Genomic DNA, 18,521 nt, shown 5'->3' on the forward strand with positions numbered 1-18,521 from the left:
TCTGTATTCATTTTGAGGGCTGAGTGGCGCTGTTAGAGGCAGCACTGAGCTTTATGCTTGCATTAGTTCATCTGTGGGTACACTCTTGAGGAATCTGTACTTCACTAAATCCGCAGCAGCATGACTAGGTATGTTTGCGAAAGGTCAACATTACTGAACATGCTTATTCGTCTAGTAGTTTTTGAGGGAGTGACACACGCATAGTATTAAAGGTGCTCAGTGAGGATGTGTCAATTCTGTTATTCGACACTTCCGTTTCCTCATTACTTGTTGCGATACTACTTGCATAACAGCACTTTAACAGTTCCTAACCATTTCCTTTTTGTCATCATTTGTTTCCTCCAGGTTGCAATTTGTTATCATTTCTTGTTCATACTTCTTGGTAAGGAAATGCCAGCAGCACCAAAAGAAAGCAGAAGAAACCGAGACAAGAAAAAGAGACAGGAACAATGAATGAATCTTGTTCATACCATCATCACTTGTCCCCCTGACAGTTTGCTTTGGGACCTCGTGATGCTGTGTATAACATATAAATTTGTTTATGTACATACGATTGACTATGATAAACTTGAAACATACGTGGTAGTGCATCAAGGGTCGGCAATCCCTTAACTCCATTATCATAAGGACGAACAGTTTCTGACGTGGCTTTCACCACTTAGCGAATAACTGGCAAACGTATTCCTCGTTGCCCCCCGGTCGATGTCGCTTGTTGCTGGGTCGCTGGAGTGTGCGTTGGCACTTATGCACTTCCTGTTTTGCCGGATTACTCATGCTGCGTGGGCTGGTATTTAGGTCTTTCTCATGTCGTAGTTGGTCTATTGTGTGGATTCGCTTGATTGCCCAGGCAATCGGTGTTCAGACAGCTGTATTGTTCACCTGCCACTATGACTTACTGTCTGCGGCGAAGCGCTGCTGTGCCCAACATTAGCTAGTTTTAGCACTCCGTACATAGCAATCGTAATGGTGTTGCGTATTTAACCCTTTGAGGTGCTTTGTACGCATCTGTGTACACAACTTGTTTTAATGCGATAGCGTTAAAGAGCTCGTGTCGCAGAAATTCCGGTGTCAGCGTCGACGACGGCTGACGGTGTCGGCACCGTTGGTTGTGAGCGAAAAATCGTCCGTGAGCGAAAAATCGAGAAAGAAGCAAATAAAATAAAGAATAAAATCTTCAGTCCCATTGAGGATCGAACCCGGGCCGTTCATGTGGCAAGCAGGTGTCCTACCACAAAGCCATGATGTCACTTGCAGCTGCTTCGGAAAAAGCAGCTGCAAGTAACATCGCAGCTGCAAGTAACAAGCAGGTGTCACGACGAAAACGAGCCCATTCGGCGATTTGTAGGCGCATTAACGAGGCCATCAAACTACAGTTGAAAAAGGCCGGGATAGTGCAGCCATCGCCGCTAAAAACACACACAAACTTTCAAACAGCTCTAAAAATGGACAACTATGTCCATCTAGCGGAAAAGATATCAAGCCAATGCCGGCTTTCTAGAGAAGGCGTTGATCAAGCAAACAGCAAACGCTAGATAATGTGCTGCCATCTGTGAGGCATTGTGAGAAATATGTCTCGACTCTTCATGGCCTCCGAGATGGCGAGGGGGGAAAGGGGACGGAATGCAAAAAGCTTGCATGCTTGATGTGCATTGCAAAAAAAAAAATATTTAAAGACGCACTAGGCAGTCGAAGGTGATCTTGGAAAGCCACACTATGGTGTGCTTCATAGTCAGATTGTAGTTTTGGCTTGTAAAACCTCCAAACTTGATTTTCGTTAGTCGTATTGTACATTGCTGGTTAAGGACATTTGGTTACTGTTCATGTCAACATTCTGCAAAGGTTGTGGTACTTGCATTCCTCTTATGCTTTATTAGTAAATTAACAATATCTTGTTTGCCGTGCTTTGTTCCAATTAATCTGCTAGCCTTTATATAGCAAAAAAGTTTGTAAATAGTAATATGTTTCACAGATGCATTTCTCTCTCAGTTCTCCCATGTCAGGCTGTTAGGGTTGAAGTGTCGTGTTCTGTAATAACTAAATGCACTGTTCGAAGTAGATGTGCAAGCACGAAGATGGTTGTGCGGTTGCATCTGGTACGTCTTGATTTTGTTAATCTGATGATGCACCATGCTGAAGTGAGAAAGTATTCATGTAATTCATTTCATCCCCAGAAACAAGAAAAAAATCAGGCGAAGCTTACACTAAGCCGTGCAAGGCTTGAAACAACGAAACTGGACGATTCTGTAGACTAATGTGGTTTCTTCTAGGTTGTTTCTAGGCCTCGCGATGGAGCACCACCGTGGTGCCAAATCAATTTTGTCGTGAGTTGTCGATATGTGCACGATACGTGTTGAGTGCTAAAGTCATTGGAGAACTTCCATGTCAACACATGCATTTACCATTGTCACGGTAAAATTCCTTATGACAGATTCCTGTGCAGTTACTGGAAATTTTCAGCATGAATTTTGTTTTGGGTATTTTACATCTATGCCTTCTTCGAACAGTGAGATTCACATGTTTCAGTTTCACCCAGAGCTCTGTCCTCCTTATAGCTTGTGTTAAAAAGTTTACATTACGAAAAGTTTAGATCCCCGTTGACTAATTTCAGCACTTTAACAGAAACAGTCATTCGGGTCTCCATTCGGAATAGGGTTAAAAGTTTTCGGCACAAGTTCTCTGCATGTGTTGCGCATTTAGAGATGTTACATGCACAAACATTATTGCATAACATGTGTAGACAAATGGTTACAAATATTAATGTACAATATGGACACCTAAACGCTGATTAGCGCTCAATAAAGCATGCATACAAGGTACATTACCGTTTGTCACCAAAGTCAGTGGGAGCCCGGTCCACTGCTCGTCATGGATGTCTTCTCGGTCATACGTAATGGTTTTGTACCACCTGAACAATCATGAACTATGCATCGCATTATTGCCGTACGCTTTCTTGATCGTGTCGAACAGCCTTTGCAGGATACTTACTCAATTTAATGCAGAACGTCACCGTGTAGCACTGTTCCAACTTTCTTTCCATTCATGCCATAACACAGCAACGAAATGCAGCATGTTCGGGCATCTTCACATTGACTGATCTGCTTAAAACCAACTGACCTCGTAACTGCGTGAAGCTGAAGGTTCTCTCCTCCTCCATCAGGTAACCATTCAAACGCACTTTAGCAAGACGCCACAGCATGTCTCCTTACTTTTAAAAGAATCTTCAATGCTGCCGAAAAATCGAATAAAATCAATGAAACTGTTTTCTGTTTTGTCGGAAAAAAATCCACCTAGCTCCTTAACCCCCCGTTAACCCAAACTTACATTTCAGAGTGAGGAAAACTATAAACTTTATTCGCGAGCGCGCATGTTTGGGCAAACTTGTACATAAACAGCGTGCACGAGCATGGAACTGAACAATTCTGTTTGCTATCTACTTTCACTCTGTTAGTTCTACTTGTTCACCCTTATTTCTGGAGATCAGTATGCATCCATACATGAAAGCAGTGAAATGTTTGGGAAGCAAACACTTCTCTAGCTTAGTAAATAGCAATTGTTTTACTGAACAACACTCAACTCGACTCCCACTAGTGGTGCTACTACGGACAGTACATCATGTCTATTGGGTCTGAGGTTAAATTATGAAAGGTTGGATAGAGTTTTTTCTCTCGGTTACATTAATCGCGCAGATGGATAATGATCGTAAAAAACGTCAGACAAGGCACTCTTTTGTATACTGTTTCTTGTCCCTTGGTATTTGCAATGTTACAAATGAAAGGACCAACAATATTTGTTCTCTTGCTGCTCCGTATTTGTCCATTACAGATGGGTTGTCGTGAGGGGTATGCGAATATTCAAGTTTCAAAATCGAATTGAATACTACCTAATCGAATAATTCGATTAGACTTACGAATAGCTAGTATTCGAAGCTTCGAATAATTTGACAGGACGAATATCTAAAACGTGACAAAAGCCAATGGGGCAATTTGGTTAAGGTGGGGGGGCTAAAACTAACGCTAATGTCGGTACAGGCCATCGTTAAAACTACCACCGGCATCCTGGTTTAAAACGAATCGTATGTTTCTTTTAAAGGAGATTATGTCATTTCCACACGTAAAAAAATACACACAATAGAAAACTGTCAAGTCCTTCCCAACTTCGCTTCCGAAACGAAGGCATGGACTTCTTGCATAGTTCGGTCGCGTATGCCTGTCGCAGAAAGGGTTAAAACGCTGCTGTAAACGGGCTCCCGAAGGTTTTTGGTCCCCGAGCACTCATGAGGATGAAGCACAACATTACTGTTGTCAGATGAGCCGCATTGCGCAATGATAAGGGGGAAAAAAAAGGAAGGCTACCGAACCCCCTTCTGTTAGCCTTTAAAGGTTAGGAGTGCCACTACTGACTGGAATGATGGCTCTTGTATCAACATGCCTGCGCGCCCATAAAAGCTGGAACCCCCCCCCCCCCCCCCCCCCCGGAACAAGCGCGTAATAAAGCTGTCATACACCGTAGCGTCCCTGATTTTTCCTTTCTCTTGCTGTAACTGGCGGTATACGTTTCGTGTAAATATACTATTCGATATTTTTGGCCACTATTCGGCACTATCCGATTCGAATTTGATTCAAGATGAAATTTCACTATTCGTACACCCTTAGTTGTCGTGCATCATAGGGAAACTGGTAACATTTCTTTACTGTCCAGTCATGCCTTGCGTTTGCATAATAGTCTCACTTGCAAACAGAGCTCTGTTTTCGATTGTATGCTTTGGACACATTCGACCACCGCTTTGATTTGAGTACATCTTTTTCCTGACTTACTTGTGCGCTTGCTTTGCCTAATATTTGCCAAACATTCACCCAGTCATGCCAGGAACTGTTAGTGGGGAACATTGGGCTTGTTGCCTGCACATGGTTCTGTCACGAGACCCATGCTTGCATTTCCCACGTTGCAAGTTGCTAAAACTCTCTGCTTGTACGCTCCAATTGCGGAAATTAGCTAAGCTGCCATTATTATTATTACCTCCTACGTAATCAATGCATCTTCAACATAACTTCATTTTGCAGTGTATTGCTGCAGAGGATCGCTTTCCTGAAGGCACTACCATGTTCAACGAGTCAATCAATGTGTTGCTTTCCAAGAGCCGTGTCAAAAGTATAATTTTTGTTCGCATGAAATAAATATAACATAATTTCACAGGTATTTCAGGCATGACATTTGATTCTCTTTATGCAAAAGTGGAACATGACTGACATCAGAATAGATATTTAACTACACTTCAGTTATTACTGAAAAAATGCACAAAGCATCATGTTACCACCTTCTATTCATTGCAATAGGATATCGATTGCCTTCGAATGAACTTGTGTAAATTTGACGCATTGACAGGCAATCCATCGTAATTGGTGCCTGGAGGGGTTACATTGACAGAGTGCCTGGTGGGAACGGTAGCGTTAAAATTGTGAAAAGGGCTCGTAAGATCTTGCATTTAGCGTCACCTTAAGCATAGGAGCCAGCTGCGTTATCCGTCTTATCTGTCAGCAGTCAAACGCGCTTATTCTTAGCCCCGCAGTACTTTTTTGCCTCGCCTCGTGCACGCAGTGCCGCTCAAACACTTGCAGTTTCACCCCTCTCGAGCACTTCCTTTTTGTCATGTGTTCTTCCCTCTGTGAGGTGGTGCTTTCTTATCTTTGTTAACACACTTCCTGACTCAGCGCTCGTGTCAACATGGAGTCCAGAGGTTAAACTGCTAGTGGCACGGCCAATTGAGTCGGCTCTTGGCAGCCGGCCCTTCAGGCTGGGCAGATATAGGTGCCTCTGCTTTTTTTCCTGCTGCTACAGCTACTTTAACGCAGTGCAAGTTGAGGGAGATGTTAAACCACCGTAGTCTAGTCTGCACTCTGCTAGTCTCAAACCATTGGCGAACATCTTCTTACGATATTTCTGAGCCGTGTACTTTACATTTATAGCATGCTTCATGGTTAATGCTTTTAATATCTTTCACACACTAAAAGTCAGGTACAGCTTTAAAAGGCAGCACCGTTTCCTCTTCAAAGGGGGTTGAATATGAGCCTGTACTAATGGGTGTGTACTCTAGACAGACATCGTGAGTCAGACAACCAGGCCTGTAGCCAGGGGGGGATGGGGGCCCTAGGGGCCTGTGCCCCCCCCTCCCCCGGAATTTTGAAGTATGTGTTTTTACCAAAAATAAATAATAAAAATAGGTGTTTTCTTCAAGAAGTCAAGGTTTTCAGCAAGTGCCCCCTCCCCCCCGAAAAAAATTCCTGGCTACGGGCCTGCGAACAACCTATGACTGCACTGTGTAGCTCATCCGTGGGACAATTTCTTTAGCCACAGACACAATTGGCAGTCGTGCTTCGGTCATCTGGGTGAGCCCTAACCTGCCTTCTTGAGTTGTATCTGACTATACAAAGTGACAAACTTTAGGCCTATTTGCAGCTTTATCACACCTTCATCTGCCATTGCCAAGCCATCATCAGGTGCCCATTGGCCCTTGTGCCAGGAGAGCCAGTTAATCATCATCATCCACCTAGCCACTTTAGTACTTCAAAACTCTATTCAGGATTTTTTAGGCACTGAGTCATTGATAACTACCAACTGAACAGGCAATCGCAGCTTTGATTACCAGCCAAGGGCGCAGGCAGAAATTTTGATTACCAGCCAAGGGCGCAGGCACCTCCTTGATCATAAGTGGGGTCAGGGCAGGCAAATGTGGTTGAGCGTGAAAGCCAATGTAGTCTGAAATAATCCGGGGCTCTCCACTGCGATGTCCAACAGAACCAACTGGGTAGTTTTAAGCTATTAAATCACATGAATTAGTATTGACACAACCTTAATGAAAACCAGCAGCTAATGAAACCTTCGGATCCGAAGGTTGCAGGTTCGGACCCTGCCGGCGGCAAGTTGTCTTTTCGTAGACTTTACCTTCTTCACGTCCATATCACAATTACTACAATACACTTAAAACATCACAATTAATGTCCCCTTTGTCACGTGGTTTATTCACGTACAAACGTGAATGAACGTTGAGAGGCCAAAATCCAAGCAAGCGCAAGCTCGGGTCGCGGGGCTACCACGCTGTGGCTTGCTTTCTTGGCTGCTTCATCGTCTGTATTGCTCACTACACCTTTACCTTTCTTGGCTTCATTATCTGCTGGTTTTCATTAAGGCTGGGTCAAATTAACACACTAAGTGAAGGTTGTGAGAGACAGCTGTGAATGTTACCTTCGTAACCAGCTCATTATCTTCTGTTGAAATTTCTTAACAGTGGACGTTTCAGTGGAAATTAACAGTGGAAATTTCTTAACAGTGGATGTGGAAGTAACATTGCAAAGGTTCTCTGTGGTCACAGGTGCAGTAAGCATTTTTCGTTCACGAATATTCGGTCTGCATTGTGCAAAGAATCTGATTTGTGTCATTGTTGAAATTGTAAAGTTTTAGTTGTAAAATAACCCACTTTGATGAAACAAAGCGCATTAGCGGAGGCAATCAAAGTACAAAAATAAGGGAATAGCCAGATGAAGGTACTCACTTGGAACGGGAAAAAAAGAAATCATTGAGGGCGCATAATCGGGCATTACAAAAGGGGAGATAACAATCAGTGCATTTCTTAAAGGAGCACTGACATCAAATTTACGCATGTCAAGATTTTTGCATCCACGAGTAGTTATCTACCCCCTAGTAGCGATTCGCGACCGAAAATGCAACTGAGGGACGAATAACTACCTGTTTTATTGATTTATATCACCGGTATCTAGCACCATTCAAAACGGCCTGCAAGCCCGCCATTTTCTAGCGCTGGCAGCGCTCCCTCGCGGTCAACTCCAGACCGCACCCGAGTTTACCACTTGTCCACAGAAAGGAGTGACGTGAGGATCAGCTGCTCAGCTAACATTTCGTCTGCTAGGCGCGCACGTTCAGTCATGCCTTGTCACCAGCGTCGTCGCCGTCAAAAGTATCGACTTGTGTTGAAGACGATATTCTGGAACTTAGAATCGCCGCGATACGCGACGTCGCGAATCATTTTTGCTTCGACCCTTTGCAAAACAGCGATTCAGAAATAGTCGCCGTTCCAAGCAGCAACGAGGAGGTGCCCGGGGACGCGCGCTTGGGCCATACTCGCTGGTGTGTCTCAATTAGCTATATCAGAGAATTGTAGCGTGCACGTCATTCCGGTATACGCAAAGGGGTCTATGGAATATCGGCATAGCGAATGCACACCAGCGGAGAAATAGAATACAATAGGTTTCTACAATAACAATTCTGTGCTTGCCAGGTTCTTCTTTGCGCCGCCAGATGGCCCCAAAGATGGCCCCACGGACGAACTACCATTCACTATTAACGCTACATGCGTGTTACTTGTTAGCGATGTTATTTATCTATAGGCTACTCCACTTTGATAGCTTGTGGTCGTGTTGGCGTGTACCGTACGTGTAATGAAACGCCACGCACTTTCCGCTTTTTCCGCGCCTCGACGAGCAGGTCCGCACTACGCAGCGTTCCCCGACGTGCTGGCACGTAGTCGCTCTGATTGATCTCGCTCGCGCTGAGGATCATACGACAAATCAGTCGATACGACACGATGAATCGCAGGCACGGATCGGGACAGTAAGGAGAGCCACTGGCTGTGAGTGAGAGCCAGTGAAAGCGTCGTCTGGCGTTGGCGGCACAACAAATACACTCAGATCGTCGTTGTCATTGTTACTGACGTATCGTCACTCAGGATGGTATTTGCGGAATGTATCACACCTGTTACGTAGCACTAGTGTCAATGTCGCAGCGTGATCAATCTTCCATTGAGCTTTCGTACGCTGTTTGCCCTCGAAATAAAATTACTTCCACGCGACGGACGCCATTCAAATTTGGCTAAGAAGACCTATGCATACCGAGCAATCGAATGAATGACACATCTTGACTTTAAAATTTGATGTCAGTGCTCCTTTAAGACAAGACATTTAAAACAGAAGGGGGTAATAAACATAGCAATACATAAATAAAAAACAAAATTATTTCAGAATTAAGGATATGTAGTGCATTTAGTAGTAGCGTAGTTGAATGATTATACACTGCAGTAACACAAGGACAACCTTCCGAAGTATTCAAATAACTACAACAAATGCATGACAGATTTCAAGGGTTTCTCAGTGTGCAGAAACATCTGTTATAAGAGTGTGTGTCAAGTGACGGAGATTGCTTACTTGGTTGTTTCAGCACTTTGTGGCAAGCAGCGAACGTTGGCATCTCTCTATCTTGTACAGTCGCTATGAAGTCAGCAGACTTCAAAATGATGTCATCATATATGTATTGCGTTCTTAACGTGAAACTCGGAGTGTCAAGATCACATCGCTTGCCTCTTTTTCCTTTTCTTTTCATTTGCTGCTTCGATAGAAGTGCGTGGCGTACCATAGCCTCCCAGCATGAAAAAAAAAAAGGAAAAAGCGTCACATTTTTAAAAATCTTGCAGTAGCTCTACTCTTCACGTGTGATGCAAGCACTATTCTGTGCCTGGCTTTATTACTTGAGAAATGCCCCTACCACATTGACGCGCCAGCTCCTGTATATTTAGCCGCTACATTGCAGCAGTTGACGAATCCCTCTGCGAAACCTTACGGCGTCCTGATGTGGCCGCTGTCACAACCTCGTCTGTTCTTCATTTAAAGAAGGAAACTGTTGCCTTCATTTAAAGCGTGCACATGCCCGTATTAGGCACACATGCTCACATCTTCGATCTCAGGGAATTGCGCATAAAATTGCACACGTGAAATTGTGCAATTGTACAGGGGAGCACAGTTGTGCAATTTCACACGGCCCCAGCAAGAGTATAATCATGCTGTCTGTTGGCCTGATATGTGTACTGCCCAAATAACATGTCATTCTGATGAAACCCGTGCAGATTCCTTGTGAACGAGGTACCCATGTAGGACTTGGATTGGTCCTGAAATTTTGTGAACAAGGGACTCTCTGGGCCCTAAAGCATACTTGTACAGTTTGACAGTATACTTTATATTATTTGAAGTGTATGTTTTAGGTATGTTTTATCAAGCTCTGCATTGAGTTCTCTGGCCTATTCTGCCTTTTATGCCTCATGCTGCCACTTGCCCTGTTTCTTCTTACAACAGGCATTACTGTGAAATGTAAAGCCATTCTTGGCGTGCTTTGGATGGTAGTTGAATGCTTGTCAAATCTACTTATCCTGCCTTTCTATGAACGCGTACAGGGTGCTGTCACACTAATGTAAACCCTAAGTAATGCATCGCCGATCAACCTAAGCTCCTACCTTGTCACAGTATTGGATATAGAATTTGAATTGAACTTTATTAGGTGAAATACAATCATAAAGAAACATGTTTATAAGCATTTGGGTATGCAGAAACATGGTAACAGGGATCCATACAACAATTACATGAATAAACTTACTTGGAGGACACAGAATTAGAACACCTAATACTTTATACATCACTTTAACAGCATATCAGTTCGTGTGGAGCACCAAATATAAGAAATTAAAAGTTCTAATACAGTTCCTTTTGACAAGATTTAAAAGAGTCCTGAACCTCTTTTCTAAGTAGTGATCGATTGACCTAAGTATCTGAGTTCATTGCCTCACGAATCGATCGCCACAAAATTTTTTCAAATTTGTCAAGTACGAGCAGAGTGATGGGAATTTTCACACACTGTATGCGCTTTCTCGCTTCTCTCATTTCGACGAGCGTGCTGGAAGCTATGCATGAAGAGATGACAAGGGGGAACGAAGCTAATGTCACGTGCACTTTATGAAACGCATTCGCTCCCTCCCCACATTACTCCAGCATGAGCAAGTGTCACTACTGTGTACTTCTAACACACTATAGAGTGCGTCACCCTATACGTGGCGGCGCCCCGTGGCAAGAAGCGCATTTGATCCAAACGTCGCTCTTGCTTTATGCCAACTAGGGGCCAATAGCAGCAACACTACTATGTAATTCTAACATACTATAGAGTTCGTCACCCATGGCAAGAAGTGCATTTGATCCAAACGCCACTGTTGCTTTATGCCAACTATGGGCCAATAGCAGCAACCTTCTGTGTGATGCAAAGTCTGCCGTATGATGGCCCTCTGAGAGAGGGCACTGAGAAAGTTGCAACTTCATGCTCTGCTTGTGAACTCTTCTTGCTGTGCATGACTAAGATTTTGCTGAGCCGTTCAAAGCAGCGCCTGCTTCCGCCTCGCTGTGTTGTTTTCACCAGACACAAGGGGTGGTTTATGACCTCTTCATGCATTTCAAGGAAAGCTTTGTGTTGTTACGCAAAATGTTAACAGGCTTGTGCCTTCCCATGTGCAGGGGCCCGTCCAAGCGGCGGCTCTTCAGCAGTGGAAGGATGGGTGCCTTCCTGGACAAGCCCAAGGTGGAGAAGCACACCGAGGGTGGCCAGGGCAATGGGCTGCGCTACGCGCTGGCCAGCATGCAGGGCTGGCGCGTCGAGATGGAGGATGCTCACTGCGCGATGGTTGGGTTGCCCTGCGGCCTCGACCGCTGGAGCTTCTTTGCCGTCTTCGACGGGCATGCGGGCGCCCGTGTCTCGGCCCACTGCGCTCAGAACCTGCTGGACGCCATCATCCAAACGGACGAGTTTGCCCAAACGGTGGCCCAAACGGTGGCCGCCGCCTCAGACATCGGCGAGGTCAGTGGTGCCTGTTGCCGGGACAGAGTGGATAGGGCTGAACTCTGCTGTGCTGCGTGCTGTGCTGCATCGGGGCCTTGAGGCTATCAGAGAGGGTGGATCAGAGCACAGTTGCCGTTCTTGTATTTTGTCTTTTGCGCTAGTCTCCCTGAAACATGTAGCAACTAGCCCTAGGCCATTGCGGTGCCTCAGTGGTTATGGTACTCGGCTGCTGACCCAAAATACGCTGGTTCTATTCTGGCTGCAGCAGTCATATTTCGACAAAGACACACGATGGAAGAAACTCACAGGGTCCCTTGTACATTTGCCTGAGATAACTCGAAGGTGAGAGCCCTCCGGTGGGGCTATCTGGCTATCATCATCATTATCAAATCATTAGTCGTCATTATCACCGACGATGATAATAATGGCTAATGATTTGATAATGATGATCACCTTCGATAATGATGATCAACATAATGATGATTTTTGGTACCATTCGTATGGATAATGACTAAACCAATGGTCACTTTCTTTTTGTTTGATGAGGCATATAAGGGTTTCACCTTACAGGCCAAATTCCGGCGATTTTTTGACCATGTCAAAGTAATGGTGCTTTTATGTTCCTGATACGCTCCTTTCACGGGTCCGATAGCAGAAATACTCTGCAAATTGGACAGTAATTTTAAATAAGCAACAAAGCGCAACACCGAAACCGAAACCCAACCGAGCAGTACTGTCCTTGCGTGACGTATAAGTCGGCAAAAAAACGGAAATTGTGCAAGGCATGCCGGTCCCGCCAGCACGTAGTATGAAAGTTGCGAAAGCGGCGAAGAGCAGACGCTCAGGGGAAAGGTGACCCCGTTGCAACAGCCATACCATGTCTGTGAGTGACCGTACCACGTGCACAAGCTCCTTGGGGCTGTCGGAAAATGACAGCTGTGATTCGGGCGCATTTGGAGGCCAACTCAAATCGCCATTCCTCTTCGATGAAGTATAACACGCCTGTTTAGGCTATTTGCGTGCCTGGTTGCGCATTCCACTGCCAGATGGCACCACCTGTCCAGGTGGCTCAAGTTCGGGGGGGCTGCAATCGTGTAAAATTCTATCCCTGAGGAGTTTGTGGACTAACTAAAGCTTCTTAATATTGCTATGGGAAGAGTGCATAAGTTTGGCAATAATGGCGTTCAACATGACATAGTAGGGTCGAAGGAATTTAATATAAGCCAAGTACGAGCCACCTTTTGCACGATGCGCAGCTCACCGTATACCGATAGGCCCGGTCATGGTGCACCCTGTGTGCGTTACGGAAAGTGTCTCCGTACGGTAATGTTCATGCATGTGCGCTCTTCAGGCGGTACCATATTACTGCACTTTCCGTGCAGTAGACCGGCCCTGCTGGCTAAAACACTCTAACATGAACACGCGGGGTGATTGTTAGGTGCGGTCGTCTATTGATTATGGCGCTCGACTGCTGACCCGAAGGTCGCGGGATCGAGTCCCGGCCGCAGTGACTGCATTTTCAATGGAAGTGAAAATGTTTGAGGCCTGTGTACTTAGATTTAGGTGCATGTTAAAGAACCCCAGGTGGTCGAAATTTTTGGAGCCCTCCACTACAGCGTCCCTCATAATCATATCGTGGTTTCGGGATGTTAAACCCCCAGATATTATTGTTATCATTAGGTGCGAGTGTTTCGTGGCTGTCAAGGTAATTATACGGGGAATCGTGTGCAGCCCACAATGCAACACCACTTGCCTATTGCACGCACGCCCACAAAGCACAAAGGAACTGAAATTCGCACGTCCAGCCAACGAAGTGCTGGCCAAACGCACACAGTTGTTGTCTTGTGGATAGCAGACGCTGTAGTGGCACCTCAGTTTCGTCACTTCTGGTTCGCCAAAAATGGCGTCACGCTCAGTGTTGCCAATAATTCTGGGAAGCAAGGTGGAGAGAATCGGGGCAATCAATAAAATTCATTTGTAATGAAGCTGTGTACCTCTCCAGCCTGTAATTTGGCATAAATGATGGGAACGTGAAAAGGAACATACCCAGCGAATTTTATTGAAATCCATTTACCTCGAAAAATCGCCGGAGTTGTCCTTTAAAGGGGTCATCAAACGTTTTCTAGAAATTTTCAACTACGTGTGTATTCGGAATCCCAGTCCGTTCCATTCAATACTATACCTCGACTCGTTTCATCGTCCGGGTTCATTTAATAACTATAAAACCGCAATTATGATTTCCCAGCTCATGTTCCCCTCAACTGTACAGCTGACGTCACTTTAAGTCAGCCAATGAAAAGTATCTGTCGTCGACAAAACATGGCGATGCAGCGATTTTTGCTGAGCCATAGTTCGCTGAGATTTGTAGCATCATATCATCTCGATTGGTGACACCGGCAGCTTGTGATAGCGAACGTTGTTTCCACTTTCATAAATTGTACGGCACAATGTCTGACGACACACATGGTTGGCATAGCGAGGACTAAGCCACCCAAAACACACCATAAAACACAACCTAACGCAACCAGAAAGAAAAAACTGGGACGCTGCACCGTGCGAGCGAAGGCAAGGATACACACGTGACTGAGCCCGGATGTACTTGAAAGCGGAAGCAAACAGATCAAGGGCTGTACTTGCACAGTATACTACTCAAGAGTGCTAAAGTTGCTGCGTTATTTGTTTCTTTTCTAGGTTCCTATAAATCTCTTAATCTTAGAGCAAAAGAAAGCTAACCATGTGTTTATAACTTTCCTTAGCGTGACGTCACACATTAGTGCCTATGGCGGACGGTAGTGCCGCATAGTCGTTTAGGAGCCCAAGAAAACTGCGATTTCAAATGGCCATCATTAATTATAGACTGAATATTGCGCTGAAATATTTTGGAATCGGCATATCTAATCCTTGTTGAAGCAGGGAAAATTACAGCCGGGCAGCTTCATTTTCTTTTCACGACCCCTTTAAGAGTGCACGTGTTGTGCCAGTGGAAATTTTTATGGGCTAGAAATAATCGAGTTGGTCTATTTTGCCCATTGCCTCAACCCCCTTAAGGTTGAGGCGGTGGGAAAGGTAGACCGAACGTGAGTTTCTCTACCTCTTATTTTTTGTGCATGGGAGCACTGCATTACCTTCTGTTGATGCTTCGCTAGACTGACTTGAGCTTTTTGTCGGCATGTGTTTCTCATTGTGTCCTCTTTCGTGCACTTGCCCTACAGATCCCCGAGGGCGGCGAAGAGCTTGCAGAGCGAGTGGCCACGGGCATTCGTCGCGGCTTCCTCTGTCTCGATGACCAGATGCGCGCCCTGCCCGAGGTGGCCTCGGGAGAGGACAAGAGCGGCTCGACTGCCGTCTGCGCCCTTGTGTCGCCCAGCCACGTCTACTTCGCCAACTGCGGCGACTCGCGCGCCCTGCTGTGCCGGAACGGCCAGCCGGCCTTCACGACGCGCGACCACAAGCCCATCAACCCCGGGGAGAAGGAGCGCATTCAGCGGGCTGGCGGGTCCGTCATGATCCAGCGGGTCAACGGCTCCCTGGCGGTCTCGCGAGCCTTGGGAGACTTTGAGTACAAACAGGTGGGGCCTTGTCATTGGTTTGTAGTGCATGCACACTTGCGTGGGCTGCCTTCCACACAACATTGCCGAGATCATGGTAACCTAATGATGTCGGTGTTAGTTGTGAATAGCTGAGATGCTGCAAGCAATGTAGATGTGTGGTTTTTAACTGAAGTAAGCGCGATATGGATGAAGACGGAAAAGGAATGCGTGTGTTCTGCCGATGAAAATTTTGATGGGCTCGGAGTATTTATATGCTTTCTTGTTAAATAAATGTTTCAGTTGCGAGTAATCGCTTGTCCTTTTGTCCTTCCTTCTTCATCCTCGTCTGTAGCACGCTTAGTTCAGTTATACCATGCATTTCAACCAACTAGCCCAGATATCGATTCTCTGGCAATGTAGACGTTAGGTCTCTACAGTTAAGCAGTCTTGTGTTAACTGGCCTTTGTGCCTTAGAGATGCCATAGAGGTGTAGTATGTGCTTGTGCATGTGTGTGTGTGTTCATGCGTGATAGAGAGATATGGAGGACCTAGTGCAATGTTGGACAGCAGTGACATGAAGAAGTGACATGATTTAGCAAGGCATCACTGGTTTTTAGATAGCAGTAGTCAGAATATGCAGGGGGGGAGGGGAGGGCCAAGGCAAGCTTTACTTTAAGAATAGGGCCTCTTGGTTTCTGTTATCCTTCCCTCTCGGTATTCTAAGTGTCTTGTCACTAAGAGAGCTATGTATATGTGACCCTTGCAGCTAAAAGCATTGTCTTGTTTGCAGTAAAGCTTTGCACAACGCTAGCACATTTGGAGTGAGCTCGGTTTCGTGCCACATGTTATTGGACACCACTTGCCTGTTTAGCCTACAGTAAATCTGAAGAGAGCATCGCCTGCAGTGATGCCATCAGAAATTTGCGATATTGCTGCAGCGGAATGGTGGCACCATCTATCATGGCTACAAGGCACTTGCTGTACCCATAGCTTTACGCCATCTGGTTGAACCTCAGCATAATGAATCGGTGCCACCAATACTGCTGCTCACATTTATCTGCAAAGAAAATCTGTAATGCCTGTACATCTCTAGGTATTTCTTGAACGATATGTGTATGTGTGCAAACTAGCCGAAACTGTCTGATATTGCATGTGTTGCATCCAAAGACATTGTGCAACAAAACACGCAGGTGGCTGGAAGGGGCCCCTGCGAACAGTTGGTGTCGCCCGAACCCGAAGTGACGGTGCAGGCACGGGACCCGTCGTCGGATGAGTTCCTGGTGCTCGCATGTGACGGCATCTGGGACGTGATGAGCAACGAGGAGCTCTGCCAGTTTGTTCACCACCAGCTCTGCATCTCGCACGACCTTGAAGAGCTCTGCGCTGCTGTCATCGACATTTGCCTCTACCGGGTGCGTAGTGCATTGCAGCATTGTAGGTGTGGCCAATGCTGCGCTTTGTCGCGAGAGAGCTGCGTGTTCATCTGCATTGGCTGGCCAACCTAGGATTTCTACTTTGACAGAATGCCTAAATGCGTAACATTTTGGCAATAGCGGCAAGAAACATATTCAATTGGAGCTCATCACTGTGCTGTCACTATTTTTTGCACGAAACTTATGTGCACTCTGGACTCACGGTGGGACTAATGCCACACATCACCATAAAAGACCTTCCACACTTGTGTTTGCAAAGGCTGGCCAACCAGTGATTGCGACTTCTGCGCAAGACCTATATACAGTAGACTTCCGTTAAGACGAACTCGAAGGGACCGCGGTCATCTGTTCGTCTTATCAGGAGTTCGGATTATCAGAGTGTCCCCAAAAAGAGAGATGCTAACATGCCAAGTGCATCCAAATATGTTGCTTGAAAACACTGACTGGAGTAGACTTACAATGGGACAAGAAAAGACAAGAAAAAGCATTTATTTGGCTCATCTAGATAAACGCTATGCCTTCAAGCAGAGTATTTACACGAATCATACGAGCACCTGATTTTGCGGGTTCAAAAATAAATTTCATGAAGATACTGCTACCACATTTTAATGATAAAACTGTAACACGCTCCTATGTTGACGGTTACAAAAAAAAAAAAGAGAGAAGCACAGTTTTCCTTCAAATAATGTAAATTCATCGTCCTAGCAGTTCCTTTTCTTCTGTGAGCCTGTTTTGCTGGCTCTAAGATCGCTTCTGGATACGCCTCGGTCGGGCGCTGTTGCCTTGACAAAGTCATGATACGCTCAGTTGCTTAAGAAAGTCTGCAAGGTTTTCTTCGAGGTTCGGATATTTTCCTGTTTTCGGCCCGTAGTAACTTTTCCTAATTGGCGTGCAGCTGAAGATATCCCATTGCGCTATTCACGGTCACAAGCCTCGCGCACACGAAAAACACACGACGCAGCTATATTCAGTGTACAAAATAGCCTTCCCTTGTCGTGCACTTCCATAAGCAAAATGGCTCATCACAATTTGCGCTTCACTGGGAACAGATACAATGCGCACAGGTCCTAAGCAAACTGACCACAAAATGTGCTCGGCCGCCATTGTGTGATGGCGATGACAATGCACCTGACCCCTCTGACGGGAGTGCGCCGCAAACGTGGTTTCGGTTTCGTCCTCAATTGTAATGCACAGAGAATTTTTGTTCTCGTTGTCGCTTTTTCTTGTGTTCTCTTGTGTTCTGTTCTCCTTTGTACTCTAGCTGGAAAACCGATAAACGGGGAGGGAGGGGGGGGATACAAAAGGACGCAGTGGCATGGGTGTCTCAGTTGTAAATCCCCCTACTCTTTTTGTTGCTTTCTTTGCTGATAAAGCCCGCACATCCCCCACCCACAGGCTGGGGTGAGGGGGATACTGGCTTTATCCGCTGACCGTTCTTTTTCGTTTATCTCCGCGTCGCAATTTGCTTCGGGTCTCTGCTCCAGGAAGTGTTTTTTTTTTTTCCTTTTTTGCTTTTTCTTGGTCGCCTGAATGCCCCACCAAGACTGCAGTGTTCGTTTCGCAGAATCGCCAGCCTTGTTGATCACCGCGAAAGTTCATCTTAACAGAAGAGTACAGTTGGGCGGTTCGTCTTAAGCGAATTTTTTTTGCATTGAGTCTATGGGAAACCAAACAAACGGTTCTCTGTTGTTCGGCATAAGCGAGAATTCGTCTTAACCGAGTTCGTCTTAACGGGAGTTCACTATACAGTCGATCCCGGATATATCGATCTCGAAGGGGACCGCAAAATAGTTCGATATATCGAGAATTCGAAATACAAAATATGCGTATTTCAGGCTTAAATTAAAGCACTGCAGGCCTCGACACAGTTTTCCGAAGTAGTAAAAAGCGCTCACATGAT

At 45.6% G+C, this 18,521-nt stretch overlaps 1 protein-coding gene across 2 annotated transcripts in view; it reads left to right on the plus strand.

Annotated features, from left to right (window-relative positions):
• Positions 1–18,521, plus strand: part of LOC119373955 (protein phosphatase 1A) — a 46,758-nt gene that overhangs the window by 9,333 nt on the left and 18,904 nt on the right. For both annotated transcript variants that reach the window (XM_037644018.2, XM_049410861.1), the window contains exons 2-4: positions 11,337–11,676; positions 14,871–15,227; positions 16,379–16,600. In XM_037644018.2, the coding sequence (XP_037499946.1) occupies positions 11,374–11,676; positions 14,871–15,227; positions 16,379–16,600 (882 nt within the window). In that variant the 5' untranslated portion in view covers positions 11,337–11,373. The remainder of the gene's footprint in view (positions 1–11,336; positions 11,677–14,870; positions 15,228–16,378; positions 16,601–18,521) is intronic.

Source organism: Rhipicephalus sanguineus, chromosome 11, assembly GCF_013339695.2.
Source record: "Rhipicephalus sanguineus isolate Rsan-2018 chromosome 11, BIME_Rsan_1.4, whole genome shotgun sequence".
NCBI classification, from domain to species: domain Eukaryota; kingdom Metazoa; phylum Arthropoda; class Arachnida; order Ixodida; family Ixodidae; genus Rhipicephalus; species Rhipicephalus sanguineus.